The following is a 27480-nucleotide window of genomic DNA, read 5'->3' on the forward strand; positions in this document are numbered from 1 at the left end:
CCTTTTTCAAGGGAAAAACACATGAAATAGTGCACATGGCTGAAGTCATAGAAGGACTGTGCAATGTAGGTATGGGGCCTGCACTCAGCCACATCCCCAAATGCCATCACAAACCATGCACAGGTTCTTTGGGTGAAGGACGGCTAGTAGCCTGGAGCAGGCCGTTTGGTGAAGCAGTGTGTCTTTATTCCTTCCTCTCAGGGAGGACGTCTGTGAGCGCCCAGCAGAAGCCAGGTGGCTGCAATTCCTCCTGCTCAACACAGGCACAAAGGCTGAGTTTTATTTGGTGAGGAAAGAGTGAAGCTCAAAAACTAAAAATTTTTTTTTTTACAAATTTCAAAAGAGGTCTTAAACTTTTAAAAATAATGCTCCAACCATACTAGGGGCAAATGAGCAGCTCCTCATGCAGAGCTCAGTGTAGCTAGTTATATTACTAGGTTGATTCGCTGGGGCATGAGGTGGAGATGAAAATTTGAATATTAACTAGGGAAGAAGAAAAAGGGCATGACTCAGCCACCCACTTCCTTTATTTTCTCCTCCCCTCTGACAGCAGCAAAGCAAGAAGAGGTATTTGTTTCATGTGACCTAGTAGCAGTAAAAACTTGCTCCTTGGAGGCTGCTGCAGCAATGAAGCCACATGATACACAGGGGAAGAAAGTAGCCATTGTTGGAGGTGGTCTGGTAGGATACATGTTTTTGACTCTCATTTCATTGCATCTGTCTGGGAGTCTGGGCTATGGCAGTGTTGTTTGGGTATAGGCTGGGTGAACACTCCTCTGGGCTGAGCTTGACCATGAAGTCTTCTGGAAAGGCAGCTACAGGAACAAAAGTGAGCTTGTCTACACAGAGAATTAATGCAATGGGGACAGGTCAATAGGAGAGGGAGGATATGTTTGAAATGCAACCAGCTTCTTTGTCTACTTTATCTGTTTCCTTTTTGTGAGATTTACTTTCTCATAGCATAGTTCATTCACTGCTTTGTTTTGCAAATTAGGGAAAAAATATCTCCTTTCCGGAGTTCAGATCTCAACGCAGCCTTTTCTTCCACTGTGCTTTTTTCTCCAGAAAAGGAATATTTTATTGTCAAGGAGTTATTTGAGTTACCACTGTGAGAAATAGCGAGACCTTTTTGTGCAGGATTCTTAGGATTCTCTGCTAAGAGTATTGCTCTTTGAAATGATCTTAAAGACACCACAGGTGTCAGTGCAGATACTAGTGTAAGTGAAACACGTTGATGAGCCCAGTCCAAGAGGTACAGCACTTGCCTGAAATGGTGTAAGCAAATAAATCCTGCTGCCCAAAGAGCCCTTTTCTCAAGGCATTTGGCAAGTAGAATAGTAGTGGCTCAGGTACTAAGCTACAACCCTCGCTTGGGCATTACTCACATAGCAGCACGGAGAATGGTTGCACTGTTAGAGCCCTGCTCTCTCTGAAAAGGGGGCCACATGTTGGGAAAATGCAAGTCAGGTTCTGCCCTTTCAAAATATATTAAACAGGGCTCTCTGGGAGATCATCTGGCCTCTTGGCTGTTTCTGGTTTTAAGCAAATCACTTGCTAATGTGAAATGCTTGGTCACCATTCTCCTAATGTAGGCCTATAATTACCAGGCTAAAAGAAAACACTATCCTCTGTCCACTCTTTGGACACAATTTTCTTCTGTTGCTAGCTGCTGAGTGGGTTGACTTTAAAAGACAACATGGAGTGTGAAACCATCTAAATCTCTTGTTGGATTTGTATTAGGCCATTAGCATCTTGATCCCCATGCTGCTCAAACAGAATGCTGAAATAAGGAATCCATAGTTCTTGTTCTGACATGATTTAATGGAGAAAAATAGGAGTACAGTGAGGTGGGATATAGAGAAGTTAGTGGCTTCCACTTAAATATAAAACAGGGCATATATAGCTTTATTTTTAAGGTAATATTTTGCTTTCATACAAGTAGGTCAGTCTAGCTTCCTGGAGTCAGTTACGAGGAAATAGTGCAGCATCCTGGATTCTAACAAGAAGATAAATGTAGTCCACAGAGGAGTAGGGAGCCTGCTTGTGCGCCGAAAACTGTTCTGTACCCAGGAAAATCCCCCATGTTTCTCTTGTAGGTGGGTGCATTAAATGCCTGTTTCTTTGCCAGACGAGGTTTCCATGTTGACATTTATGAAGCCAGAGAAGGTATGTCCAGTCTAGTTATTGCTTTATTAATATGTTGGTGCCTCTCTACTTACAGCAATTCCTTAAAAAAAAGCAAAAATGGAACTGCGTGAGCACACTGAAAGTGGAAAAACAAGAAACAGAATGTGGAAGAATTGTTTTTAGGATATTATTTTTGCTCTTTCCTTTAGCTTCTATGTGTAGAGTGAAACATTTATTTGAAATATGCCATTTTGTGTGGATAAAACCTGCCACAGAGTTACTAAATTGATCCCCTTTAAATATTGATTCTTAAATCCCCACTTTTGAAAGTTGGCCTCAATTTTAAGAATTACAGGTTGGTGCCATTATCACAAGCTGAGTAGGAAATTTGAGCAATTACTTTTGATATATTCGGGTTGTTGTCTATTAGGATTAACAGCACTGACTTACAAGCACTGTAATCGGTGGGAAAGAAGGCATGCTGGCAGCAGGAGTGGAAGTGACTTCCGTCAGAAGAGCGATCCTGTATTCTGTGATTAGGTGTAATGAATCCACGCTGAGTAAGTAGGTTGACCTTGCCTTCTGGTGAGGCTAGTGGCAAAGGCTATCACTGGAAGAAAGCTGCAGCTCCAGAAACCATTAAGAAGTGGAAAGACTTTTTAAAGTGTAACAGCCTCACTGTTTTAAAACAGTATTGGCACAGAGGGGAGTGTTTCCATTTCTCAGAGCAATCTTCCCTGGCACACAGAAGTGTGTGGCCACCAGCAGGGCTATCTGCCTTGGCAGAAACATGGCAGTGTTTGTATTTCTTAAACAGATGATGTCTGAGGACAAGAAAGATCACAGCTCGCATTCAGAAACTCAGGTAGTACCTTGAATAGCCCCTGCTCATCAGCAGCATCTAGGGCCCTTTTTCTCCTTGTGGGGGCATGGACACCTCGTCGTTTCTCTGACAAGTGTCCCGGACAAACAGCTCAGTAGTCCTGGTCTAACCTTCGCAGGGAGAATGCTGACGTGGAGACCAATGTCATTGCAGGGAGAGTATGAGAGGCCCCGGTTCTTCAGTGCCAGAGCTATAACTGTACTCCAGCAAAACTGTGTTCAGTCAGTGACTTTCTTTTGGAGCTGCTGTGACTGCAGACCTTACCCTGGCCTGGTGTCACTGGAGATCACGGGAGATGCAGCCCAACCTGGGCTCTGACCTGCACAGGCCGTATAGACATTTGTGTAATACATTCCTCTTTCTCTTTCTGTGCAGATATCCGAGTGGCCAGTTTTGCCCGGGGCAGAAGCATTAACTTGGCTCTCTCCCACAGAGGACGCCAGGCCCTCAAAGCTGTGGGGATGGAAGATGAGGTATCCTCCTCCTTCCCAGTTAAGATGCTGTTGACTCAGGCTGGTGGTGGATGGGCTCTCTCCCTTCTGCTCCCTAAGCGCTGCAGTGTCACTGCAGGCCCAGGTGTGGTTTCAAGGGGGCTGAGATAGACCTTTCCTTGCTGCATACCAGCAGTCTGGCTGTTCATTGCCTTGTGGCAGAGGGCTAGTTCACCTGCCCTGGAGGCTGCAACCCTGATCCCCAAGTAACTGGGGCTCTGCTGAGGCCTGCAGACCTCATGACAGAGGGTGCTCGTTTGTCATGGTATCCATTGCAAGGCCATTGGACAAATAGCTTCTTCCAGTGTTTATCTTTCCTCTGTGCTCTTCTGCCATGTTTACTGTCACCTTCATGAGGGAAAAGTCACTGGAGAGAAACTATTTTCACCTCTGAAATGCTCAGATTTGTATTTTCTCATAATTCCTCGAGCCTAGGCCTGCCTTTTTCCCTGCCTTCATCACACACTCTGGACTGGTGCCTGGGTGTGCTGTACTTTCTCTATGCTGCGCTTGGCTCAGAGCCTGGCCTCTTCTCTAGAGTGCTCAATACCATTTAAAATCCAGATGTTCACGCTGATGTGATCTTTCAACCTGTCCCCCTGGATTTGTGTAAAGATGGAGCCCAGGTTTTGACAGCTCATATCCCAGCAGCAAGATGTAATTTGGCTCTGTTTTCCCCTACTCCTATACCCTCGGGTTTTTTTCCTTTCAGTCCAAAAATCACTCACGCTGATTTTCGTGAGAATGAGCTTGTAAATCATCTTAGTAAAACACAGTGACTTTGTGTCTGTAGCCTTGTAAACTTTTCTATGGTAACTCTGCTAGGGACACAAAAACGTATGAGCGCAGAGCATCCCATTTGTCTAGTTCTGGCACCATTTGTTGCACTGCATACAGTGTTTATGGAGAGGAGGATGTTAGTGGTTAGCATCCTGATCTTTAGCAGCTCACTTGCCAGAAGACTGTAGTCTGTTCCCTTTCAATTTTAGATCGTGTCCAAAGGCATTCCCATGCGGGCAAGGAGGATACATACACCTACAGGGAAAAAGTATTCAATCCCCTATGGGAAGAAGAACCAGGTACTGGTGTTCTGTCATTCCTGAAGTACTTCCAAGGGCAAAGGGGATCTTTGGACTTGTTTACAGCTCTGTGTGATGGGTAGCAGCTGCCCACAGAACAGGGATTAAAGTGCATCCACAATGACTGAGGTAACCAATCTGTGAAGAAATTCAGTTACCGCCATCTCAGGATTTGCTAATACCCCATCCTGAGACAATAGATGGTATTTGCTTTATGCATCATCAGATTTGCAAGCCTTTGCAAACTGATGTGACTGCCCATGCCTCCAAGTAAAGTTTTACTTTTCCTTTACCTTTTTTTGGAAAACATAAAGCAGATAAATTTTGATTCCCATAACTCTTCACAAAGCTTGTCTCAAAGGCCCAGTCAGTGCAATACAGTTGGAATATACAGCAATACAGTTGAAACAGCCTTGCTGTTTCAATTACCTTCCCCTTTTCTCCCACCAGCCCCCATTTCATAGAAAACAGGTCACTGCTGGAAAACAAATCCAACCTGGTGTTCGTGCTCTTAGAAAAGATGCTGTGAGAGGGGAGAGATTGAAGTGCCTGTCCCAGTCCCAGTGGGGCTGTCACTGGGACTCTTCAAGGAGTTGTTCTCATATGTTTGTGCAAAACGGTCTTTAGAAGACTTCCTAAACTCATTGTTTATCTGTGTTTGTGTGAGGTTTTTTTTGTTTGTTTGTTTTCCCAGTACATTCTCTCTGTGGACAGAGCAAACCTAAACAGACAGCTGTTAACTGGTAAGTTTCCAAGTGTTCTTGTGAATACTTGTGCACTCATTTCCCTGAGAACTTAAGAGTTTGTCTTAAGAATGAAAGAAGTAGAAGTTTGCTTTAAGAAGCCATTTTAAATGCTGTCGAACCAAGAATCAAATGCCATATAAATGGAAGTGAAAGCAACAGATATGAAATGAAATACAAGCAAGGAGCTGTCTTACAAGCTTAGAGAGATAAAGATATGCTGAAGTTATTTCTTCTATTGTTAATTATGTGCTCTGCATAGGATTGGGGTGAATAGGAACAATAATCCATCTTTTGAGTATGTGAGGTGCTAATTGAACAGTTTGCTGAGTTAGGAATCATCTAATAAATTCAATAAGAAAAAGCATTATTTCTTTTACCTTTGTGGTTAACATCTGGGAGGTTTTTTTTAAATATATATATATATATATGTATGAGAAACTGCTGTCTTTGATGCAATCCTCTCTGTTTGCAAAAGCATGCAAAGTCCTGTTTCCTTGGATGTGTTCAGTGTTGTGCTAACCAAAATTCTGCAGCTGCATCTGTTGCTTCTTTGCAATCTTCTTTTTCTTCCTTTGGGCTATTTTTTCTGCCGTTTTTCTTATGCAAAATTACATTAAAACAACCCTTGTTGAGACCTTTTGCATACACAGAAATACCTGAGCAGCATTTTATGTGTTTGCCTCTTGGCTGGACTTTTACTCAGGGAACTGAACTGGACTATTGTTTCAGTTCCCCAAGTAAGAGTTTATTTCTCAGAATTATTTCAGTTAAAGAAGCTTCTCACTGCAGCTTCTGCAGCATTTTTCGCAGCTTTTCAAGTACTGTCTGGGTAGAAATTGCAGCGTGTGTCAAAATGTGAAATCCATAGGGTCAAAGCCAAATTTCTCCAAATTTCCCATTGACTGCAAAGCAGCTTTCAGTCTTTCTATACTAGTGATGATGGAGACAGGTGAATATTCATGTCACCATGGGGGAAAAGAGAACTCTTATTTATTGTACTTTATAAATTATTTTCACCAGATTTGAAAAAGTATGCTGTAGTGTGTGCTGCCTCCTTCCTATTATTGCTCTACTAGTAAAAGCCCTTGTCGGTTAGGGATCCCATGGAAATATTTAGGGTCATGACAACTCTGTTTTCTTTTATTTTTCTTCTTTTCTTTTTTATTCTTTTCTTTCTTTTTTTTTCTTTTCTTTTTTTTTTCTTTCTTTCTTTTTTTTTTCACTTTTCACAGCTGCAGAGAAGTATTCCAACACTAAACTGTACTTTGGACACAAACTCCTGGAGTGCAATGCAGAGTTAGGGACATTAACCATAAAAAGGTAATCCCTGTACAAGCCCAGGATAAAGTGCTGTTCTCAGTTACTTTTTGCTTAATAATTCATAAAAGCTCAAACAATTGAGCAACGTCAGTTTAAAACTAGTGTTATTCCTGAGTGGACAAAACTTTGTGTCTGCTTTGGGAGGCAGAGACGTCAAAGCAGGGTTCACAGGGAGGTTGAAAATGTTTAAGCAACTCTATAACCTCTCGATGGACCAACAATAAGCTAGATGCACATATTTGCTGATCTGTGCAGGGAATAAATGTGCCTGCCTTCAGAGCATTGGTATTCATGCTCTGGCAGGGACAGATTGCTCTTTAAGGAGAAAAAGTGATGACCTTGTTGCATCGTTGCATTAAGCATTCTGATTGTGTTCCCATCGCAGTCAAACAAAACCTTCCTGCTGAGTCTCCAAGGTGTGCCTCCTCTTAGGAAATTTAAATGGCAATCTTTTGAAACTATCAAGTCATTCTAACCAGTGCTGGGATGTTGCATCAAACCCAGCAGAGCTCATAAATCCACATTTTAGTCATTAAAGCAGGCTTGTGCATGACAGGCTTTGGAAAGGTTAGTTTCTTGATTTGAAGTCTTAAGATTAGCTTTGTAGCTCAGGGTCCTGGGAGGCTACCTGCAAATACCGGCTCTGGGAAATAACGACATTATACTAGTAGCATTTGCTGTGTGTTCAAATATATATGGTAGGGTCTTTGGCAGCTTTTGAAAGTCTACAGAATAATAATTGTTTGTAACACTGATCTTCTTAGTGAAAAACAGTCTCCTCAACCCCTAAAAGATTAAAAATATTAAAAATGCTGCAGGTTGTGGAGTTATTTTTGTAGCAAAATTACAAAAAAAAAAAAAAAAAAAAAATCCCCTGTACTCAGTTATGCTGGACTGGTGCACTGTCCTGGCCTAGCATTTGTGGCAGGATAATTCCAATGGACTCTCGCCTCTCAGTGCTGACCAGCTACCTGTAGAAGTCACCTACGATCTCATTGTGGGATGCGATGGAGCCTTCTCGACTGTCAGAAAGCAGTTCATGAGGCAAACGCGCTTTAACTACAGTCATGAGTACATCCCTCACGGCTACATGGAGCTGACCATCCCGCCCAAGGATGGAGACGTAAGTATGTCTGTCCTAAGGGTTGCTACAGTTGTCTTATGTCTGTGGGGACATCAGAGATAACAAACCAGCCTGTTTTCCCTACACGTTCTTCCTGCCACGTGTCTCACTGAAGTATCAGGTACTCCTTTACTGGGGAGAGGCCCAGTGATCATTGCATCCTCTTATGGTGTAAGAGGATGGAAACTCATGAGCTGATACAGAAAGAAACCAGTGGATGGTCTAGATAAGCTGAGCAGAGTTGATCAGGGGCACTAAATGATTTTTTTTTTTTTATCTTTATTTCAGTTTGCCATGGAACCAAACTACCTCCATATCTGGCCCAGAAACACCTTCATGATGATTGCACTGCCTAACATGGTAATAGCTCATGGCCACGCTTCCTTGGGGTATAAGCACATCATAGGAAATGGGGCTGCTGGGCAGTTTTTCCCACTACACAAGCTGGTCTCTGTGATTTCCAGATAACAGACAGACTGGACCCTGTACTGTTGATCCAGGCATCAGATGTTCTCTGTGGTTTCTTGGTTTTTTATAAATCTCCTCTCTGACTGGCAGGACAAGTCCTTCACCTGCACTCTCTTCATGCCTTTTGAAGAATTTGAGAAGCTCACAACTGGCGAGCAAGTACTGGACTTTTTCCAGACCTACTTTCCAGATTCTATTCCCCTCATTGGAGAGTAAGTGTTCTCATCTTTTTCTTAGTAATCAACACAAGACTATAAAAAAGCAGGGAGCATGTCCATAAGCCAGAGGGTTACAGCTCTCTTGAGCTTCCTGGTGAAGCTGTAGGTCTGAAAGAGGTGGGGAGTGAACAGACTCTCTGCCCTGTTTCTTCACTGAAATGATGACCTTGTGCTACGGCAGGGCCTGGCCCTCCTCCCTGAGGTTGTGGATGGTATGTGAGCGGCGCCTTAGACAAAACGCGCAGGCCAGGCCACCTGCTGCACTGTGGTCCTGCTGTTCCTCAGGCAGTGCAAAGTGGCTAGGTAGTGGCTGCCAGAGTCCTGCTAGCTCCAGGAGCTACGTTTCTAGACTTGCAGCTCTTAACCTGGCACCGGAGAAGAAGTGGAAGAGCTGTGAGCTGGGCTGACGTATCATGAGAATATAGGCCCTGAGGCCATCAGTGATCCAGAACTAGAAGTATCCATATCCTCTCCCAATGTGTGGTCCTCTGTTTGCCCTGTAGAGCTTTAAGAGGAGGCAGGCCATCCAAAGTGAAGCTTGGGAACCTCAAGGTGCTCAGGGATACTCCTGATAAGTTCTTGAAACTTCACAACAAAGCTGTTTTTAAACTTGAGGGATGCTATAGGGATTAGTTGTTCATGAGCTGAGTCTTTCTGATTACGGAGTTAGGTGGATAAAGTGACTCCACTAAAGCTGAGTGAAAGGTTGTGCGTAGAAAAGAACAGCAAAAAGGCAGTCCTGCTGTTCAGTATTCGGACAAACACACGGAGATTTTAACAGACCGAGAAAAAGCTGGTCTAGCAGGTATCATGTTTGGCCAAAACAAAAGCCAAAACAAACACTCCAAACCCACAGACTAAAAGTCTGACATTTATTGACAGCAGGGCTAAAATAAATATTGAGTTTGTGGGTTATAGGAGCAGATGGTTCCCAACAGCGTGCTGCTCCCAGTGGGGGCCCTGGTTGGTTCTCGTGCTAGGCCAACAGGACAGGGGCAGCAGTGTGGGGCTGGTGCTCTGCCCCTAGGCCCAGTGCATCCTGCTTCTCCTGAGCTTCCTGACGGAAGTGAGGACATTGCCCAGCGTTTCCAGCCTGAGCCCACATGAGAGTTTCTCTGTGCACTGTGTCCTCATTCTCCTACAAAAAAAGGAGGCTCCACAGCTGCTGGAGCTTCATCCAGTGTAATTAAAACTTCTGCTCTGTAGCATAACTGTTACTGGCTTTCTTCAACTGATATTAAATTGTATTAAATAGTTTAATTTTCTTTTAAGTAGTCTGAATCATGGACCTTACATAAAAATTTAGGAACTTGGATATCCTCTGGATACGTCCTTCCTACAGAAACAATGTCCACGTGTGCACACAGTAAGAGGACTGGTGTCAGTGAAACTCGTGTGGGCAAGTTGTGTATGCAGAACTTAGCCTGTAGGCAAAATATTTGGATTCTGTTGAAAGTTATGCATGTGCACACACTCACACAGAGTACCTGGCAGGACATTTAAAGAACTGTTTTCAGGGAACCTTTAAGCAGATGCTCGATCCTCATTAGACGCAGTGTTTTGAGCAGATGTGATATTTTGCTGAATGGGGTTGTGCAAGCACAACCATCTCCATCTCTCACTGTAATCCTGAGGTAGGAGTGAGCAGTGTGCAGTGTTAGTACCATTCTGAGTAAGACTGATCCGAATGTATTGTGGTATGTCTGTGTGAAGCGAAGCTTTCTGTTTTTATAAAATCACATCACAGAACATACCTATGGTATCCTTGCTTAACTCAGTGTGGAGTTAATGGAATGAGTGTTTTGGCTTCCAAATCTTTTTTTCCAGCATAAATACCCCAAAATTAGGTGTGATTTTTGCATCCCAAGGCTGACTGAGTGACAGTAACCCTGCCTTTCTGAGCTTCGATGCAGCATGATTTGTTCTCATTGCCCCTTGTGGTACCATCAAGTGAAGTATCTGTTTTGCCTGAAGGCGAGAGCTGAAGCGTGATTACTTTTTGCTGCCAGCCCAGGCCATGATATCTGTGAAGTGTTCTTCCTACCACATTGCTTCCCGGTGTGTGCTGATGGGAGATGCCGCGCACGCCGTTGTGCCCTTCTATGGACAAGGCATGAATGCAGTAAGTTCATGGTCTTCCCTGGCCTTCATCTGCTGGGTCTTCACTCTTTTCATGCAGAAATGCCTCATTTAAGAGTGTAACTACATAACATTTGAAGGCTGGCTTGTCCCGTGGTGTGGCATTCTGTGAATTTGACGGGAATTGAATTCCACCTGACTGTGTCAGTTAACTTGGTGATCCAGCTGGGTACTCTGGGCAGCAAAGGACAAGGTGGCGCTGCCTGCTTATGAGGAAGGGACTTGCCTGGGAGGATGATCCAGCAGGGGAGCCCCAGGCTGTGGAGAAAGACAACTCTACCATTTTTCTATAATATCCTTGGTGTTGTAGGCTGCAGGGAGAATCTGCTCTAAAATACATTGGTCAGTGTGAACCCACACATGTTAATAGGTTATGCCTGCTAAGCATTCTTGAGGGCATTTTTTGTAAGTACAAGATTCTTGCTGTTTATTTACCTTCCAATTTTTCCCACAGGGCTTTGAGGATTGTTTGGTTTTTGATGAGTTAATGGACCAATTCCACAATGACCTTGGTGAGTGAGACAGAGTAAGAGTCCTCTACTGGCCAAAGCAGACTGGCAATCCTGTGGAGCTAATTGTGGTGCTGCTGCTTTTTCCCAGGTGCTTGCCTTCCTGAGTTCTCCAGGCTGAGGGTGCCAGACGACCATGCAATCTCAGATTTAGCCATGTACAATTATATAGAGGTAGGTGAGCAATCCATGGGGTCTGCGTGTGCAGTAATGTGCTGCCTTGTTAACTGAAGAATTTGCACTTAGATAGAGGGAAGAGCAGAGTAGTTGAGTCCTCCCAGAGTTCCAGTTTTACTGTGCAAAGGAGTTTCCTGAGTCTGTGTTTACCTACAGTTGCATTGAGGATGTTCTGCACTCTGTGCAGACCTGAGTGCTTGGAGAAAAGCTAAGAGATGGCTTTGAATGTCACTCTCCTACTCACTAATGTGTGTGTGTATCATCACACAATGATGGCAAGGCAGCTGTAGGCACCCTTTCCCTGATACTGTTTCCCAGAACCTTTGCTGAACTGACAGTCCTCACACTAATATAACTTAGCCTAAGAGCTTTTGACCAACCCTAGAGCTGGGGAGGCTCTGCTCTCCATAGCACTGCTTCCTGTGATAGTGAGAGGCCCAGGGAGAGCTAGCGAGGAGCAGGGGTATCTTCTAAAGCAGCTTGGTTGTTCTGTTGCAGATGCGAGAGCATGTGAATTCAATGTGGTTCATCTTCCGGAAGCACGTGGACAACTTCCTCCACGCGCTCATGCCTTCCACCATCGTCCCGCTATACACCATGGTGAGGCCAGCTGTTCTGTCCCTGCTTCCCTGACCCTTCTGCTCTCAGTTATTTCTGAGATAGTGACTTGCTCCTGCTATCTGTTCAGGTCACGTTCACCAGAATACGCTACCATGAAGCATTGCAGCGCTGGAAGTGGCAGAAAAAGGTTAGTCAAAGCTGATGTCTCTTTCTCTGTGCCAGGAGCCTCATGAGTTCTGTGTCCTTTGTGGTAGCACCGCTCAGCTGTGGGGATGAGAGTTTTGGTCACAAGACATAGGAAGCTGGATTTAAAGCTCCCCGGTTGTTTGAGAACAGCCCAGAGGGCTCCGCACTGCATGCAGGGTAGCACGCTTTCCCTGCATGTGTGTCTGGTGCAAGGAGTTCCCTGCTCCTGGAGCTACTTTTCGTCGCATCACTGGGGTGGCTGGTGTTGTCCTGATGCTGTGCTGGGCCAGGGCTGCTAGTTCAGCTGGTGTCAGGTAGAAGAGTGCTTGGAGCTGTTTGGGTGGGAGGTTTGCGTTATCATTCTGCCTGAGGACTTATTTTCAGTAGGGACAGAAGGTGATGCAGTATGAGAGCAGTGGCAGGTGACCTGTTTTTAGCTTCCCATGCTATATGTGGCCACATGGCAGCTCTTGGCCCTGCTTGGGAAGAAGGAATGGATATCTGGAACTTTACCAGCTCTGCGAGAGTTGGTTGCAGGCCCTGATTGCTGACTTCAAGCAACTTGCCTATCTCTCACTTGATGCCATAAGGTACAAGTAAACTTGTGACAACACCTGGATTTCCTCTTCCATTTTCAGGTAATTAATGGAGGGCTCTTTGTCACGGGGGCAGCAGGACTGAGTGGCATGTATCTGCTACTAAAGTGGCTGACGCGAGATACTGACTTCTATGTAGAAAACCTGTGGGGCTGGTCCTACCATCTCAAGAATATTGGAAAATTGTCCTTCAACACACAAATGGCTTAAATGTAAGGGGAGCTCCTACATGGAATAAAGCGATGGCATGGGCAGTTGGCTCAGTTCCATGATGTTGTTTCTCTTGGAACATGACTGGGACTTCCTGTAACCCTACATTCTCCTCTCTTCCCGCTGAGGAGCGGTGATCCCTCTCTATCTTAAATTGGTCAGGGTTCCCAGTCTGTTATATGAAGTTCTGTTCTTATCAAAATCTAGTTTTTCCCTCCTTTTATCTCCCAATATGCCTTTGGGAGTAGCTTATCTCAGTGGGTTCTTGATTCCCAGTTGGTGTAGAGATATCTTCAAGTATCTCAGGGTGCTAATGATCATATTCAGGAAGTCTGGCTTGCAGGAATGAGACTGCTTGATACACTTGCATCTCTCACATTGAGCAGACTCATAGCATTACCAAGTGTCTCTCCAGGATGGACATACCTGGTCAGAAGCTTCCTAATGATTTTAGATGAGCATTACCTCAGGAAAGCAGTAGTACTGTCAAGAATGGATTTGCCTTCCTGCATTACTGTTGCCTTCAGCAACGGCATTCACAGAAAATTTTAAACCTCATTTCAGGGCACTCTGGGAATTCCTTCCTCTTAAATCATGTTTCTGAAATAATTTAGTAACAATCTGTTGAAGGAACGTATTCTTGTTACATTGTTAGTATTTTCCACATCAATTAAGAGTTGTTTATATTTTTTGTCTTTAAAAATATTATTTAAAATTCGCAACCTTTCTCTTGCTTTTTCCATCAAGACACGTTCATTGTAACTCTGCTGTTGTCCATCTGCTGTGAAGGTAGGTGCTTCCAGGGTTTCCTTAGATCTCCTGAACCCCCTCACACTGAGCAGTCACCATGCCAATAAAAGCAGCTTTGTGCCTCTAGCTTGCATGTGTGAACATGAGCATGCATCTGTGTACAGGTTAGTGTGTTCTTGTACTTAGAGATGCTGTATTTCAGGTGAAGCTGATAATATAAGCTACTTGGGGCTCAGAAATAGAGCTTGCAAGATTTTGGCTTGAAAGCTTTTTTTTTTTTTTTTTTTTTTTTCCTTCCCTCCCTCCCCATCCCCAAAGTCAAAGAAAATATGTTTCATTTGTTCTTGGTGGAAATGAAACTTAAAGCAGATCCTGGGGCAAAGCTTCAAACATAGGGAAAGGTTCATTTTGCATCTGGCTGAGAAATCTTCCTGATTTTTGCACACAAGTCTCCACAGATTGCTTGACCAAGTCCTCAGGCAAAAAAAAAAAAAAAAAAAAAAAAAAACCACCAACAGGCCTGAGGGACTCTCCTGGCTCTATGTTTTCTTGCTTGGCATTTGTGAGTGTCCTAGCATGCATGTTTGTCTACTGCAATTCCTGTTTGCATTTCTCTTTTAAATGGTCTGAATCTCTGCATTTGCATCCCTCGTGCAAGCTCCTTACATGCATTCCTGACCACGCATATGTTTGTGCTTACACTGCAGGATCCATACCAGCAGTAAGACCTTGGTTCAGCTGCTGATAGAGGCAGCATTCTCTTTAAACTCAAGTAACAAAGCCTCTGGTTCCCTGGCAGTGGGCACTGCATGTGAGCCCCAGGACTGAGACCCCAAGCCCTGGTGAGCTGCTTTTGTGGTGTGTACCAGCTGCAGGGCTATGCCATGGCCATGCCCATGGTGAGGCTGGCAGCAAGCACATGTCCTGCAATCTCAGCTGCCTTTCAGGAACAGAAGTTGGCTGCAGTGGACCTAGGAGGGTGCAGACACTAAAGTGGTCACTGTTTCAACTACAGGAAGACAAACAAGTCTGGAAGGGACCATTTGTAGGTGTCTAGGGCTTTCCTGTGGCTGGGCCGAAGGCCTGCGTTGCTTGTGTCACTCCTAAGCTATAGCCAAGGCCCTGTGACTTTCCCAACGCTCTGTGCCGCAGCTACCAGGGCTTCTAAGGGAGCAGCCGTGTATTTCTTGGTGCAGTGTTAGTTCCTGTCAGCAAGGAAAAGATATGGTTTTTATCATTTTGTGAGTCATTTTTGACTAGCATGGGAACATCTTTGGGGATGTAGCTGGAAAATTAGTGTAAAACAGCTTGTTTATTTGGACAGTGAATTCTCCAGGCACAGCCTCTACCAGAGATGCTGACATCGATGACAAAAACTTTTTTGTAATTTCTTGGACAGGCATTTCAATTGCTGTCCCTGAACCTGATTCATAGCATGTCACATGTATTTGCTTTATATATTAATTTTTATTAACTTTACATAGAGCAAACTGGGGTTTACATAATACCAATACAGCTATAGGCAAATTATTCCCAAACATAAAGAAATATGCAGATATTTAACTGGAATGACCCCACAACATGAAAAGTAACTATTGTGCACCATTTGAAATATCACTGAACTGGAGATGCTCTCTGGTACTGCAGGTTGTTTAGTTTGCCTGGCCCTGTGTGCCTGGGCTTTCAGAGAAAGGAGATCTAGTCCTGGGGGAGGAAGAAGCTAGGACCCAGCAACACATCCGAGTTCTTTGATTCTCTGACTGCTGTTGTTTCACAGTTTAACTAGTTGCTTCTTTGCCACCCTGTCATGCAGAGGGCTTCAGACCTCGTGGAGTAAGCAAAGCTTGCAGGAACCCAAATATAAACTTGGTGGACCCAGAGATAGCTCTGAGAGCAGAGCCACACTGGGGAGCAGCTGGTGATTTGGAAAATAAGATTCAGTGCATGTTTCCTGGCTTCTCTTTGTCTCCAGACACAGGTACTCACCAGTCCTTCTTGCCCATGAGTTCACTGAAACCTCTGGTACTTTTGCCAGAGCTTGGGAGACCCCCCACATCAATTTCTGAAGTGAGGGCTTTAGAAATAAGCTGCACACATAACATGGTAGAGGACAACATAGTAGATAAAGATTAGGCACAAAGTAGCCATGGAGCAGATCCTGCATTTTTTTGAAATCCCAGCTCCAAATCAACTGCACATTAAGCTGATTTGGAGGCTTGGTCCTGTCACAAAGCACACACAATTAGCTTCATGAGCTGAGACAGACAGTGACTGACACAGGAGCCATTGCCTGTGCCTACTGGCAAAATTCTACTCAGTAGTCCCAGCCACAGCAAAACTTGTTCCCTTCTCCCAGCTCGTCTACTAGGACCAGTATGAACTGTGTGAGGAGATGGGCACAGAGCAATCCCTTAGCCAAAGCCCAACTTTTACTTGTGATCTCTTGGAAGAGGGGAACAAACCAACAGGATAAAGAATAAGAGGTGGAAGTCTTAGTTTGAATTTTCCTTGGCTTGGAATTTATTTAATGGTGGCTCCTAGCTCTGTCTGGTGCTGCTCCATTTCATTCTCCGTTGAATCTGGGGTTCACAACTGTGGTAGTGGCACTTTTGAACAGAGGGTTATCAGCCTGGAGAGAGGAAAGAGAGAGATCAGAAGCATTGTGTGACGCAGTCACACAATGGATTTCTGCATGCACAGGCTTGGTCCGTTTGGCCCTCCAAGTAAGTGTTAAAGAGGTGGGTGCCCCCCACCCTCTTCAAATGGCACAGTGTTGGCAGAAGAGCTCACAGATGCCTCTAGCTCCCTGCAAGATCCAAACAGGCTACAAAGCCTGGGTGGCAGCAAGGATTCAGGTCAGCAAAGCTCTGCATGTTGTCAAGCAGTGACTGTCTTCAGAAATGATGTTTCTTTTGGTTCTGACCTTCCCCACTCCTACTTTCAACCTAGTGGATACCACCACACATTCTCTGTGCGGTGCTTTCTTTGCCTACAGGGATTTCTTTGACTTTTCTAAGAAATTTCTCTATTTTCTCCAGTTGCACTGCTATGGTAGGGCACTGAAATGAGCTCACTGGGGCCCACCCCTATCTCGTGTCCTCATATCAGTGGCAGGTCATGCCCTGCTCAGTGGGGTGCTGGGCTGCGCCTAGCTGGACCCAGCTCAAGTGAAGGCAGGGCGAGGAGGAGAACAACCCCACAAGCGGGGAGAGAGTCTTTGTTGTGAGCTGTATCCCATCATCAGAGAAAAGGTCTCTTACATCGTTCCACTTGGCCTTGGACTTTTCCTTCTCGAACCTGCGGTATTCCCGGCGGTCAAACAGCTCTGTCAAGAGTTTCCAGATGAGCAGGAGCACCAGCCCAATGAGGGCCACACCAGCGATGCTACCGCCCACGATCAAGGCAACGTTGGGAGGCTCCGGGCACTCTGCAGAACAAGCACAGCAGTGTCTCCCTGCAGCCTCCTGCTGCATCAGCTCGGCTCCCCGCAGTGCTGCTGCTCCCACCTGTGTGCTCCGTGAAGGACACGGGTGGGTGCCGGCTGCGCCCTGCAGCCGGGAGCCAGAGCTGGGCGCTCTGATCTGTGCAGTCAGCAGCAGCAGAAGGGGGATATGGTCTAGGAGCACAAAGTCGCAAGAGAAAGCGGCAAAGCCCTGGGCATAGTCACGGCTTTGCAGCCCTTTGGTCCCTCAGCTGAGTCTAGATTTAGCCCTTTAGTTCAAAGAATCAATGTATTTATTATCTTTAGTGTTTTGGGGGATTGGCATAAGCCCTGGCAAGAGCAGGCTCTTCTGTTTACCTGCCTGAAGAAGGGAGTGGAGAGCATGACTTGATTACCTTTTGTAGGATCCACGTTCACAGTGTAGATGTCCTCCCCGTCCTCCTGGAACATGCGGAAGGTGATCCAGCAGTTCTGGGAGTCCTTTTCTCTGCACTGCCTGCTTCCTGATAGTGGCTTTTCAGAAGTATTGATGTTTTTGCAGGCTGTAGAGCAGTTCTTTTGAAATGGTCCACTGGAGAAGGCTTTGCACTCCACACAGGAACTGGAAAACATGCAAAAGCAGGGCTTGTCTCTGCAGTGACAGGAACCCTGGAGCTGTTATACTGTTCAGACCTCCCGGGGGGGAGAATGGCAGCCAGCAGGATGGCTGCGTGACCCTAACATGGGGCTACCTAAATGGGAAACCCTAGGGCCCAGCCCTGGGAGCTTCTGAGAGGGGTGAAGGTCTCAAGGTGTTGTGCAGACTGAAGATGGACAGATTCTCTTTCTCTGTACAACTATTCAGGGACCAGCTGGCCACCCATAGCACCAAACTTAGCAATAAAAACCAACCAGCTCCTCAGGAGGCTGAGACACAGACCAGCGATGCCAGCCATGGTGCTGACTTGCCTGCTGCAGCCCAGGGAAGGGAAGAATGCGCAGGCTGCCTTGTCCTTGCAGACCCCTGCCCTATCTGTCCCCGTGCGCGTCACTCACATGTGTGTGCCACAGGGTGATGGGCAGCCAGGACACTCTTCGCAGAAGGGGGGCTGGTAGCCCTCATTGCATTGGCACTGGTTGCAGTGGCATTTCCCCCGGTTGCTGCACTCGTTCCTACGGATGTTCAGGCAGCCGTCTGTTGACTTCTTGCACTGGCACGCGCTACCCTGGTACTCCTGTTTGCATCTGCACTTGCCACAGTCGCACTGCCCTCGCTCTGTGGGCAAAGTAGAAACTTTTAGAGCTGGTTCCTAGCTCCTAGTCAAACTTCACAGCTGTGACACACCTGAAGCTATAGCCATTCACCTGGTTGAAGACCAGTGTTCTGCCCAGCAATCATTACTGGCTGGACTCCTGCCAGTCACAACAACTTAGCAAGGCCTCATCTGCTCCCCCACAAGAGAAATTGCAGTATGGCATGTCTCCAGTGCTGCTCTGCAGGGCTCAGAGAATCTGATCCATGGGAGACCTCTCAAGCAAGATCCTGCAGGTGCCTAATGAAACAGTTTACAGGGAGCTGTTCTGTCAAATATTGTTCCCCTTTTTCCCCATCTTTCTGCATTTGTCACAGAGCACTCCTTGGTCTATCAAAATGATACATGGGGATAGAGACATGGGTGTCCTTCAGAGGTACCTTTTCTGGTGTACTGAGGATGAGGAAGAGAAAAGAAAAACTAAGAGCTGCTCAGGCTTTGTCAGCTTGTACTGCATCCTTGCTTGGAATGAACTACTGTCTTGGGTCTCGGGCTCTCACCTTTGCCACCGCATGGCAAACTGTTGTGAAACTCGCAGTTCATGTTGCTGCATTCACAGAAGGCACCGTAGATCTCCTTGCCAAGCACGTTGCTGGTGTGGCAGATGCACTGCCCGCACACACAGTCTCCCAACCCTGAGCAGATGACAGATGTGTTGTCCTTTCGGCAGCTGCCTTCCAGCTCTTTGCTGCTCTTGCCCTTGGTTTCGCACTCACAGTCCTTCCCAGTGTAGCCTGAATTGCAGCTGCCGTAAAAGGAGAAAAGGGAATCTGGATCAGCGGCCACAAGAAATGCCAGTGCCAGGAGTAAACCTGCTCTGCCAAGTTCTCCTAGCACCAGCCTGGCTGCGCTGTGAGCCCTGGATTTGTAACCATGCCCTTATACCCTGCCCAGGTACGTATGCAATGGGCTAAGTCTAGGGCCTTGGCTAAAGCAGAGCCCACCTGGGACAGGCTCAGTGAAAACAAGTGAGTCACCAGGCATCCTCACCGCATCTGCAGCAGCATGTGGTGCATGTGCTAATGTGTTCAAGCAGGGAACTTAACCAGTTGGAAACCGCAGAAACATTGCTGGGTGAGCTGGTTATTTTTACAATGCCAAATGCAAATGCTTGCCCGGAAATAATTATTATATTTATGATTTCCAAACTCTTGCCAGGAGCTCTTAGTGTTTCCTGAGGAAACCCAGTCTTTTCCTCTCTCAGTCTGTGAGGGACCATGAAGTGATAATTATCTTTGCTTAAGGACCATCATGAACTGCAGCCCAGGAATTAGGTTTTTACGGAGATTTCCACAGAAAGCCTCTGCTGCTTGATGGATGCCTGTAGGAAAGCAGAAGAGATTCCTTCAAGGGTGGTAGCTCATAATGTCCCTTGTCACTGGGAGATTAAGCTGCTACTCTAAACCAGAAAATTGGTGCAAAACCTCAAAACTGAGCCATGGCTGACTGTCTAGTGTAAACGTCTCTGCTGGTCCTCATGAGGCCTCCAGTTCTCCAAGCAAAACTTGCAGCTGCTCTTGGCTTGGTACATCTACCCTCTCCTAGCACTTCCCCACTGCTGGCAGCATTTGAATCAGCGTTGTCAGAACTTACCTGCAAATCCCACAAACGATGCTGCCTTTCCCATTGCAGTCTTTTGGGTCGGGCTCTTCATGGCAGTTGCAGTTACAGTTGCTGTCAACATAAACGGTGAGTGTGTCTGTGAAGCCCAGTGGTCGAATGGTGAAGGACTGGCTTTTAATGCACTCTTTTGCTGTGACCTTAACTCTGAAGGTGACCTAGAAGATGCAGAGAAAAAATAAATAAATAAAGAGAAGCCTCAAAGATCAGAAGTTAGCTTCAGTAATCAGAGTGGTATCAACCACATGGGTTGGGGATGTGCCACTGCACTGGCTTCTTTGACCAACCCAGTCAGACTGCACTGAGTTACGGGGCTACCCTCCTACCCTAGAGGGTTTGCTCGATAGGGCTGCTCCTAATACCTTTTCAGGCCTTGTTTTTGGCCAGCACTACAGCAAAATGTCTAGAGATGCATAGATTAGCAAATACTGAATTGCAGCATTTTGGGAACTCTTGGCCTTAAATTCACATGAATAAGAAGTCTGGAGCAACAAACTGGATTTCTGCCATTAAAAAGAGAAGATGCCAGTGGTGCTGTGAGCTCTGCAGCATTCCCGGTACTAGGGAACATACCACATCATTTATCTTAACATCGTCACACCGTCCTTTTGCTTCATCCAAGACATTCTTGCCTTTATTGCATATGGAGTCATATTTGATATCTAGGACATCTGATTGAGTGGTGTGATCCAGGATGATTTGCGAAGACAGGTTCTGTGAGGAAACGATGAAGAAAATGCTATTAGACCAAGAAGAGACTAAACCAAGGGAATGCGGTTTACTGCAATCCATCCGGCACACATCCTGCACTGCAGGTCAGCGCTTCCCTGTGGGGGAATTGGTGGCAGGAAGCAACCCAAGCTGTAGTCTCAGCTGCTTCCTTGTGGATTGGGAGGGCAGGCAACGGGACTGAAGACATTGAAACTTCTTGCTTGTTGTGGGCAGAGGGAATGAATGTGTCCTGTTTTCAAAGCCCCAGGCTCATCTACTCTATTCTGTGATGATGAGGATACACAATTGAAGCTTTTCACAGCTTCAATCCCTGTCGGACAGGCAAGGGGTGTCTTTACCCAGCACTTACATTGTAGGCCACCTGTATGAGTTCGATGATATTGCTGGAGTCTTCATTCAGCTCCCCCACTGCTGACTTCGGGATCATTTCACTGAGCTTCTGCCAATAGACAGCAAACATGAATCATCTCCCCTGATGCATGACAGTGGAGCACAGAGTGGACAGTGCAACTCATGCTTGGCCCAATGCAAGGACCTGGTGACGGGAGGACACGCACATCCATTTTTGTCCTTCTTGGGGAGGATGTTAGGCATCTGGGCCATTCAAAGTCTACTTACTTTATAAACGCCCACCATTTTACTGGTGACAGCAAAAATGGGCTGAATGTTATTTTCGGTGAGTTTTTGCACCAGCTGGCCAACAGATGGGTAGTCCTGTGTGAGAAGAAGGATGACAGCTTTCAGTTCAGACTCTTTCCATCAACAGAACAGAGAATACATTTGGTTACGTGGCTCCTCTGGGGTCTCAGTATGGTCAATAGCCTGTTGTAGTGAGGCTGCCTGGAGGTTGTCTCAAGGCAACTCTTTAGATTTGCTATGCTGATAGGAATCTTGTGGCCTCGATAACAGGCTTTTATTCTGTCTATGGGAATGATGCTGGGAAAAAACACAGAGGAGCTGTGTCTTGAATTAAGATGTCTCTGATTTGCTTGTATTACCCAGAAGGTCAGCTCAAGGCTTTTGCTGGTGGAGTCCTTATAGGGCAGGCCACATAGAGGGTGCCAAACTATGATGCCCAGCAGTGACACAGAGGCATTAGCAGGGAAGCCCGACATATGAGTTGCAGCACCTGTGAGGTGCAGGGGACACTGCATCCATGGCCCTCTGGACAGTTACCAGGTCCTTTGGGAGGGCTGGTGCTCCTGTTGCAGATGCGACAGGCAGGGTCCAGGGATGGGATGAGTGGCCAATGCAAGGAGAGGGTGTGGAGTCACCAAGCAGCCCTTGTGGAAGAGCCATTTGGGGCCTGCATCTTGTCCAGGGTACTTACAAGCTCATTGCTTTTTTTGTACATGTTATTCTCCAAATGGCAGTGGCCATCGTTGGGGGTGAGGATGCCCCCAAGTTTGCCGTCGCCAGCGAAGTGGAAGCCGTCATCAGTCGCATACACCAGCAAGCGGGTTACGTTGCGCCAGCCAATCAAGTCCTGAAAGCAGCATGGACAGCACTCAAACCTGTCACTGAACAGTAAATCCTCACATCGAGCACGCTGCACGTGTGCGCAGCTGAAGGCCGACGGGCCAGAGGAGGCAGGTTACAGATTAGAGATGGAGGCTCGGGATGGAGACTCTCTCTGTATCCCCTTATTATAACCTGCTCTAGTGCTGAATTGGGTTTTTACATATTTTACATTGGGTTTAACAGTCCTGAAAATTTGATGGGCTTGAGTCTGCCTGGAGAGAAACAAAGCCAACTCCTGACAGACAAGCCTTGAAACACAGTTAAGCATCCCTTGTGTCTATCGAGCAGTTATGTTAGCAGTGAAAAAGACACAGGACCACAACACTGAGGAAAAGATCTCACCCCACACACTGCTGCTTGCATCATTGCATCCAGGCCTCCTTCTGGGGCATCCAGGTTCCCCGAGATGGACTGCTTCCCCACTTCACTCTCGAACTTCTTGGCATCGTCAGTCAGCGAGAGGATGTGCTTGAAAGCAAAGGGGGGCTGGCAGTTCTCATCTTTCTTGGGGCAGGGGTTCCGCAGCTTCTCCGGGTGGGTGTTCACAAAGGGCAGCACTGTCTTATCCACAAAGGAGCCGAATCCTGGGGTGTTCAAGAGCAGCAGTGTTAGGAGGAGGGGTGAGCAGAGACAGGATGCGGATTTGTCCGTGCGCAGTTCCCCAATGGCCCATTCCTCGCCCGGGTGGACTCTCCAGCCTTGGAGTGGAAAGGTTATGCTGCCCACTGACTGTGTCTTGCTCTGTCCCTGTGCTCCCGTCTGGTCTTGTGGTTTTTTGAGGTTCAAAAGAGGCCAGGCTAGGGCCTGGTATGAAGGAAACACTCACCTATGCGGCGAGAGGGAGTGGTGGCTTCCAGCGCTCTGAGCAGTTCCCCTCCCAGCTTCTTCACCTTTTCCAGATCATCCAGCATGGAGTAAGAGAGGTCCATGAGATAGTAGAGATCAATGGGGTAACCCATGGCACGACGAAATTTCACCTCAAATGTAGCAGGCTGGCCTGAAGGACAGAGATACCACAGCCCCAACACCAGGGTCAGACACTGCCACGTCTCACGCCTTGCCCAATCTCACCCCGCTCCTTGGAGCTTCCTGTCTTCAGGAGGGAATCAGGACGAAGCGTGCAACGTGCTCCTGCGTCCCCACACAGATGGGAGACCAGCCCTGCTGCTGGGAGAGCCCAATCTCTCATCTACCTTCCCCTAGGAAGGTGGCCCCAGCCTGGCCAGCCCCCTCTCCAACAAACTTTGTTTCTCCTTCCTCAGTTCAGCCAACTTCCTAACACTGCACTTCTGTCTCTCTGGTGCTCCACTTGCAGACTGTAACCAGCCTGTAACCTAGCCCCTCTTGGCTTTTGCTGTGAGGACCATGCCCATTTCCTCTGAAAGAAACCTGCCTTCTTCCCCTCTCAGCTCTCTCCTCCTATTACTGTCTTGTCTAGGATCCCCTGATGCCGTGCTGGGCTCTGCAGGACACTCTTCCCTCCTGGTGGCCTCGTGCTTGCTCCCACCATACAGGAGAGCCACTCGGGAGCCTGCAGAAGACACAACTTGCCTCTCTGTGTCCCTTTATTACCAATGTAAGGGTTCTGCTAGGAATGTGTCCCCCACTCCTCCACCCCCTCTCACTTCCGCTTTAGAGTTCTGCAATCCTGTCTCTCTTCTCAGACGACCTCCGAGATGAAGTTAAGAGCAGGTTTTTCCACCTTGTCCTCTCTGAGTTCTCACTTGTTCTCACATCCGCACCCATGTCTTTCTTCTGGAACTCTTGCCTTCCCTGAGCTCTCATGTCTTTCTCCTCTCTTGCATTCTCCTCTCCCATCTATACTTTGTGTCAGATGATCTTCCCCATCCACACAAATTCAGTCACTGTCTGAAGGTGGATAACTCCTCTGTCTCCTCTGGCACTTAACCTTTTCTCAGCATTGGATTGACCACTAAGTTTCCCTGCACTGATGAACTCCTGATACTAGTCACTTCAGTTCTGGGTGAGTAACATATGCAGCAACAATTGGCCAGCTCTGGTTTCTACTCCACAAAGACTGAGGGATCAACTGGAAGATCATTATGGAGCCAGGCAAATCATACCTGTCCTTAATTTCAGGTGCACCTCTTGGGGAGTCAGCTGTATCTTGTCGCTTAAAGCAGTGGCCTTTGTTGCTCTAATGTCATTGATTGGAAACTCAATGTCATCACGCGGGCACCCCTTCTGCTCCAGCTGCTCTATGGTGTCACAGCGGATAGAGTCTGGTTCTCCAGCTTTGGTGAAGTTCTGCATGTTGCAAAATCAACAGGGAAAATCAGCAGTGGGAGGAAAACAGACATGTTGCAAGATGATCCAGCTCCCAAACTAGGTCTGATGCATCTCTGAATTATTGATGGAAAAAGTGAGATTGAATAAGTCCTGCCTGTCACGCAGGCCTGTCAGGTCTCTCTTCGCCCCATCTACCAGATAGAGCATGAAAAACCATTTTGCTTTTAAAGATCAAGTAAGCAAGCAATAATGTCTGGCAGAGGGCGGATGATTGCTCCTGCTGCCTGCCAAATGGTCGTGGGTACTGGCATGGGCACAGGGGCCACAATCTCACTCCTTTGCAGTTTGCAGAGACTTGGGTCACTCCCTCTGGACCTAAGCAAGATGGGAGAACTGGGAAAGACTGGCTCATTGCCACTGGCAGGGCTTGCCCCGAAGCTGCTGGGGCGAGACACTGAGGCACAAGCTGGGATGCTGTCCCCTCCCTTCACCACAGGGCACGGCCCTGTTAGTGGAGTGGGCAGGGTAGCTACTCTGTGGTAGCTGCCCACTGGATGTTGATGGCCTTTGAGGACACGCAGACCTACCGGCTTCTTACACCAGGCACAGCCAGGGCCGGACTGGATACAGTCATTGCACGTCCCCACCTTGGTCTTGGTGCATTCCATGGCAAAAGCTGAAATGGAGACAACACAAAGATGGCTTGCTGGGCACCCCCAGAGAGACCCCATCTACACTGGTGGCAGCCACAGGATGCTCTGACACCCAACAAGAAGCACCACATTGTCCTACCGGCCTGAGTTCGCTCTACCTATAACCTCCCAAGCCCTTGCAGTAGGCCATATGAGAGTCCTCACCAGCATTGCTGTCCCCTGACATCTGAGGGGCAATATGCCACCTTCCAGCCTTCCATGTCACTGTCAAGGTCACAGTCACACTGTTGTCTTTGGTCTTCTTCCCCTCTACCACTGTTTTACTGCCCATATAAAGTGCCGGGAGGGAAGATAGCAAGGAAGGCCAGGTGGGACTCACCTATTGGCAACAGCAGCAGCACCCAAGTCACCAACAGCAGCTGGAGGTAGCAGTCACGGGGCATTTTCTGCAAGACAAAAAGCATCCCTGTGACAGCCCCGTGCAAGGGCTTAAAGTGCCTGATGGAGGAGGAAGCCCAAGGGCCCCAACTAAAGTACTTTGAAGAGACTAGGCCACGATGCTGGGCATGTGAAAGTGCTCCTGAGCCCTGGACAGCCCTCTGGTCCCCACTGCTGTTCCTGCAGGTCGCCATGCCATCTGAATGACCTTACCCAGGCATTACTTCTATCAAAGACACAAGACTTGTGTACAGGATGAAATATCCTGCTTGTTTTCTTTCACTATTCATCCCAGTTCTCTCTCATTTGCTGGTGACCATAAAGGTGCCAAATGGCTGATGCGTGGAAGCCAGGGCAGCGCATGAGGGAAATACCACTCCTCCCTCCTCTGCAACGGGCAGAGAGGGCGGTCGTGCTTGAACGGGTGCGTGGGCTGACTCAGGGTGGCAGCGCTCCTGCACTCACAAAATAAGTTGTTCTGCAGCTAAATATAGCTTCCAGACTAAATGTGGATGTCAGTAAAGCAGGAATGTACACTGTATCTGTACACATTTAGTTAAACTGCTGCAAAATTTGATGTATTGCTCATCTAGACTTTTTATACATACATGCACACTCATACATAAATTAAAAAATAATAGTTTATCAATTCTTTAATAGTTAATATAATTATTTACTGAATAAAATGTTTATATATTATATATATGATGTTGGAATATGTCCAATGACACATTTAGGAATCAAAATGACTAACAGAAGCATTTCTAGCTCCTGTTTTTTAGTTACCAAGCCATGTATGCTTGGTAAATGGAGAAAAATATAGTTAGTATTCATCTCCATCCCCCAAATGAGCTGAAAAAGGCTAAAATAATGGAAATACTCTTTTTTCTTCTGCAGAAAGTCTTGCCACTCTGAAGGATGGGTGACACATTTCAGTGCCATCTGAATTCAATGCTGCGATTTCAGCTGGGACATTGCCTTTGCACACCTGATGGCTCCCACAATAAGCAGAAATTGCTTGGATATTATTTTTACATTGAATATGAGTGGTTGCAATAGTGATTGGAATGGTTGCAATAAATGATAGTAAATTTAGACCTTAACTTGTCAATCACAGAATCACAGAATAGTTGAGGTTGGAAGGGACCTCTAGAGATTATCTAGTCCAACCCCCTTGCTCAAGCAGGGACACCTAGAGCATGTGGCACAGGGTATTTCTGTCTTAGCCACCGTCATTTTGAAAGTGAAATATGTGCTTCAGAGTTGATACGGTGACTCTGGGGCTGCCGTGTCTGGCTCTGACCGTGGATGTCCCTGTCCACGTGCCCTCTCTTTCAGTGGAGGCAGCCGGCGGCGAGCGTCGCTCCGCGCTCTCAGGCTCAGCTGCACCCTGAGCGCCCGCCCCCTTTGGGCACCGCTGCTGCTGTGAGGGCCAGGCCTCGGGCACAGGTGACGACATTTCCCCCAGCGGGACCGGCTGCCGTCGTGTCTTTGTACCCCAGCGCAGCCACCCCTCTTGCCTGGGCCCCGCGGCAGCAGCTTCCCAGCGCCGAGGTCACGCTCAGCACTTGCTGCCCCACACGGGCTGCGCCTCGGGGGTTGATGCAGGGCACCCAAATCACGTCACGTTTCCTGGCCTGAATGAGGAACTCCCCTCCCCAGCTGCCCTGCCACGGACGCTGCGAGGGCTCCCCTTCTGCGGCTGTCAATGCGAGAAGGGCCAAGGGGATCCCAGGGGAAAAAGTGGGGATCAACTGGTTGTGGCCCAGCTCTGAAGGAAGCTCATTCCCGCAGGGGGAACAGGGCCAGAGCTGGCAGGGAAGCATCAAGCTTTTCTCACTGAAAGAAATAGTGCAGTTTTGAATCTGTATTGAGAAACTCTGCAGGACTACTTTCTTTCTTGCCTGTGGCTTTGCCAAGGTCCGATTTCACCAGTTTCGCATCCCTCC

The 27480-nt window shown here is 47.1% G+C and overlaps 2 protein-coding genes across 2 annotated transcripts; one reads left to right on the top strand and one right to left on the bottom strand.

Moving 5' to 3' along the window:
* The first annotated feature begins 595 nt into the window (after positions 1-595).
* KMO (kynurenine 3-monooxygenase) lies at positions 596-12875 on the top strand. Its single transcript, XM_010222365.2, has 15 exons — positions 596-681; positions 2097-2166; positions 3386-3483; positions 4491-4580; positions 5275-5323; positions 6559-6646; positions 7604-7769; positions 8058-8129; positions 8328-8449; positions 10430-10577; positions 11049-11106; positions 11195-11277; positions 11779-11880; positions 11969-12028; positions 12666-12875. Exons 1-15 carry the CDS (start codon positions 628-630, stop codon positions 12831-12833), a joined length of 1428 nt encoding a protein of 475 aa, XP_010220667.2. The 5' UTR covers positions 596-627; the 3' UTR covers positions 12834-12875.
* A 3060-nt stretch (positions 12876-15935) lies between these two features.
* Positions 15936-25536, bottom strand: ITGB2 (integrin subunit beta 2). Its single transcript, XM_010222364.2, has 15 exons — positions 25473-25536; positions 25028-25116; positions 24275-24458; positions 23017-23187; positions 22533-22774; positions 22000-22155; positions 21288-21383; positions 21019-21108; positions 20511-20651; positions 19911-20095; positions 18818-19062; positions 18061-18280; positions 17421-17626; positions 16844-17010; positions 15936-16212 (listed from the first exon to the last, which is right to left on the bottom strand). The coding sequence occupies exons 1-15, from the start codon at positions 25534-25536 to the stop codon at positions 16147-16149; spliced, it is 2322 nt and encodes a 773-aa protein (XP_010220666.2). The 3' UTR covers positions 15936-16146.
* Positions 25537-27480: the final 1944 nt, after the last annotated feature.

Source organism: Tinamus guttatus, unplaced genomic scaffold (genome assembly GCF_059628265.1).
Source record: "Tinamus guttatus ecotype Peru unplaced genomic scaffold, ASM5962826v1 Tinamus_guttatus_pri_ptg000702l, whole genome shotgun sequence".
Classification (NCBI taxonomy): domain Eukaryota; kingdom Metazoa; phylum Chordata; class Aves; order Tinamiformes; family Tinamidae; genus Tinamus; species Tinamus guttatus.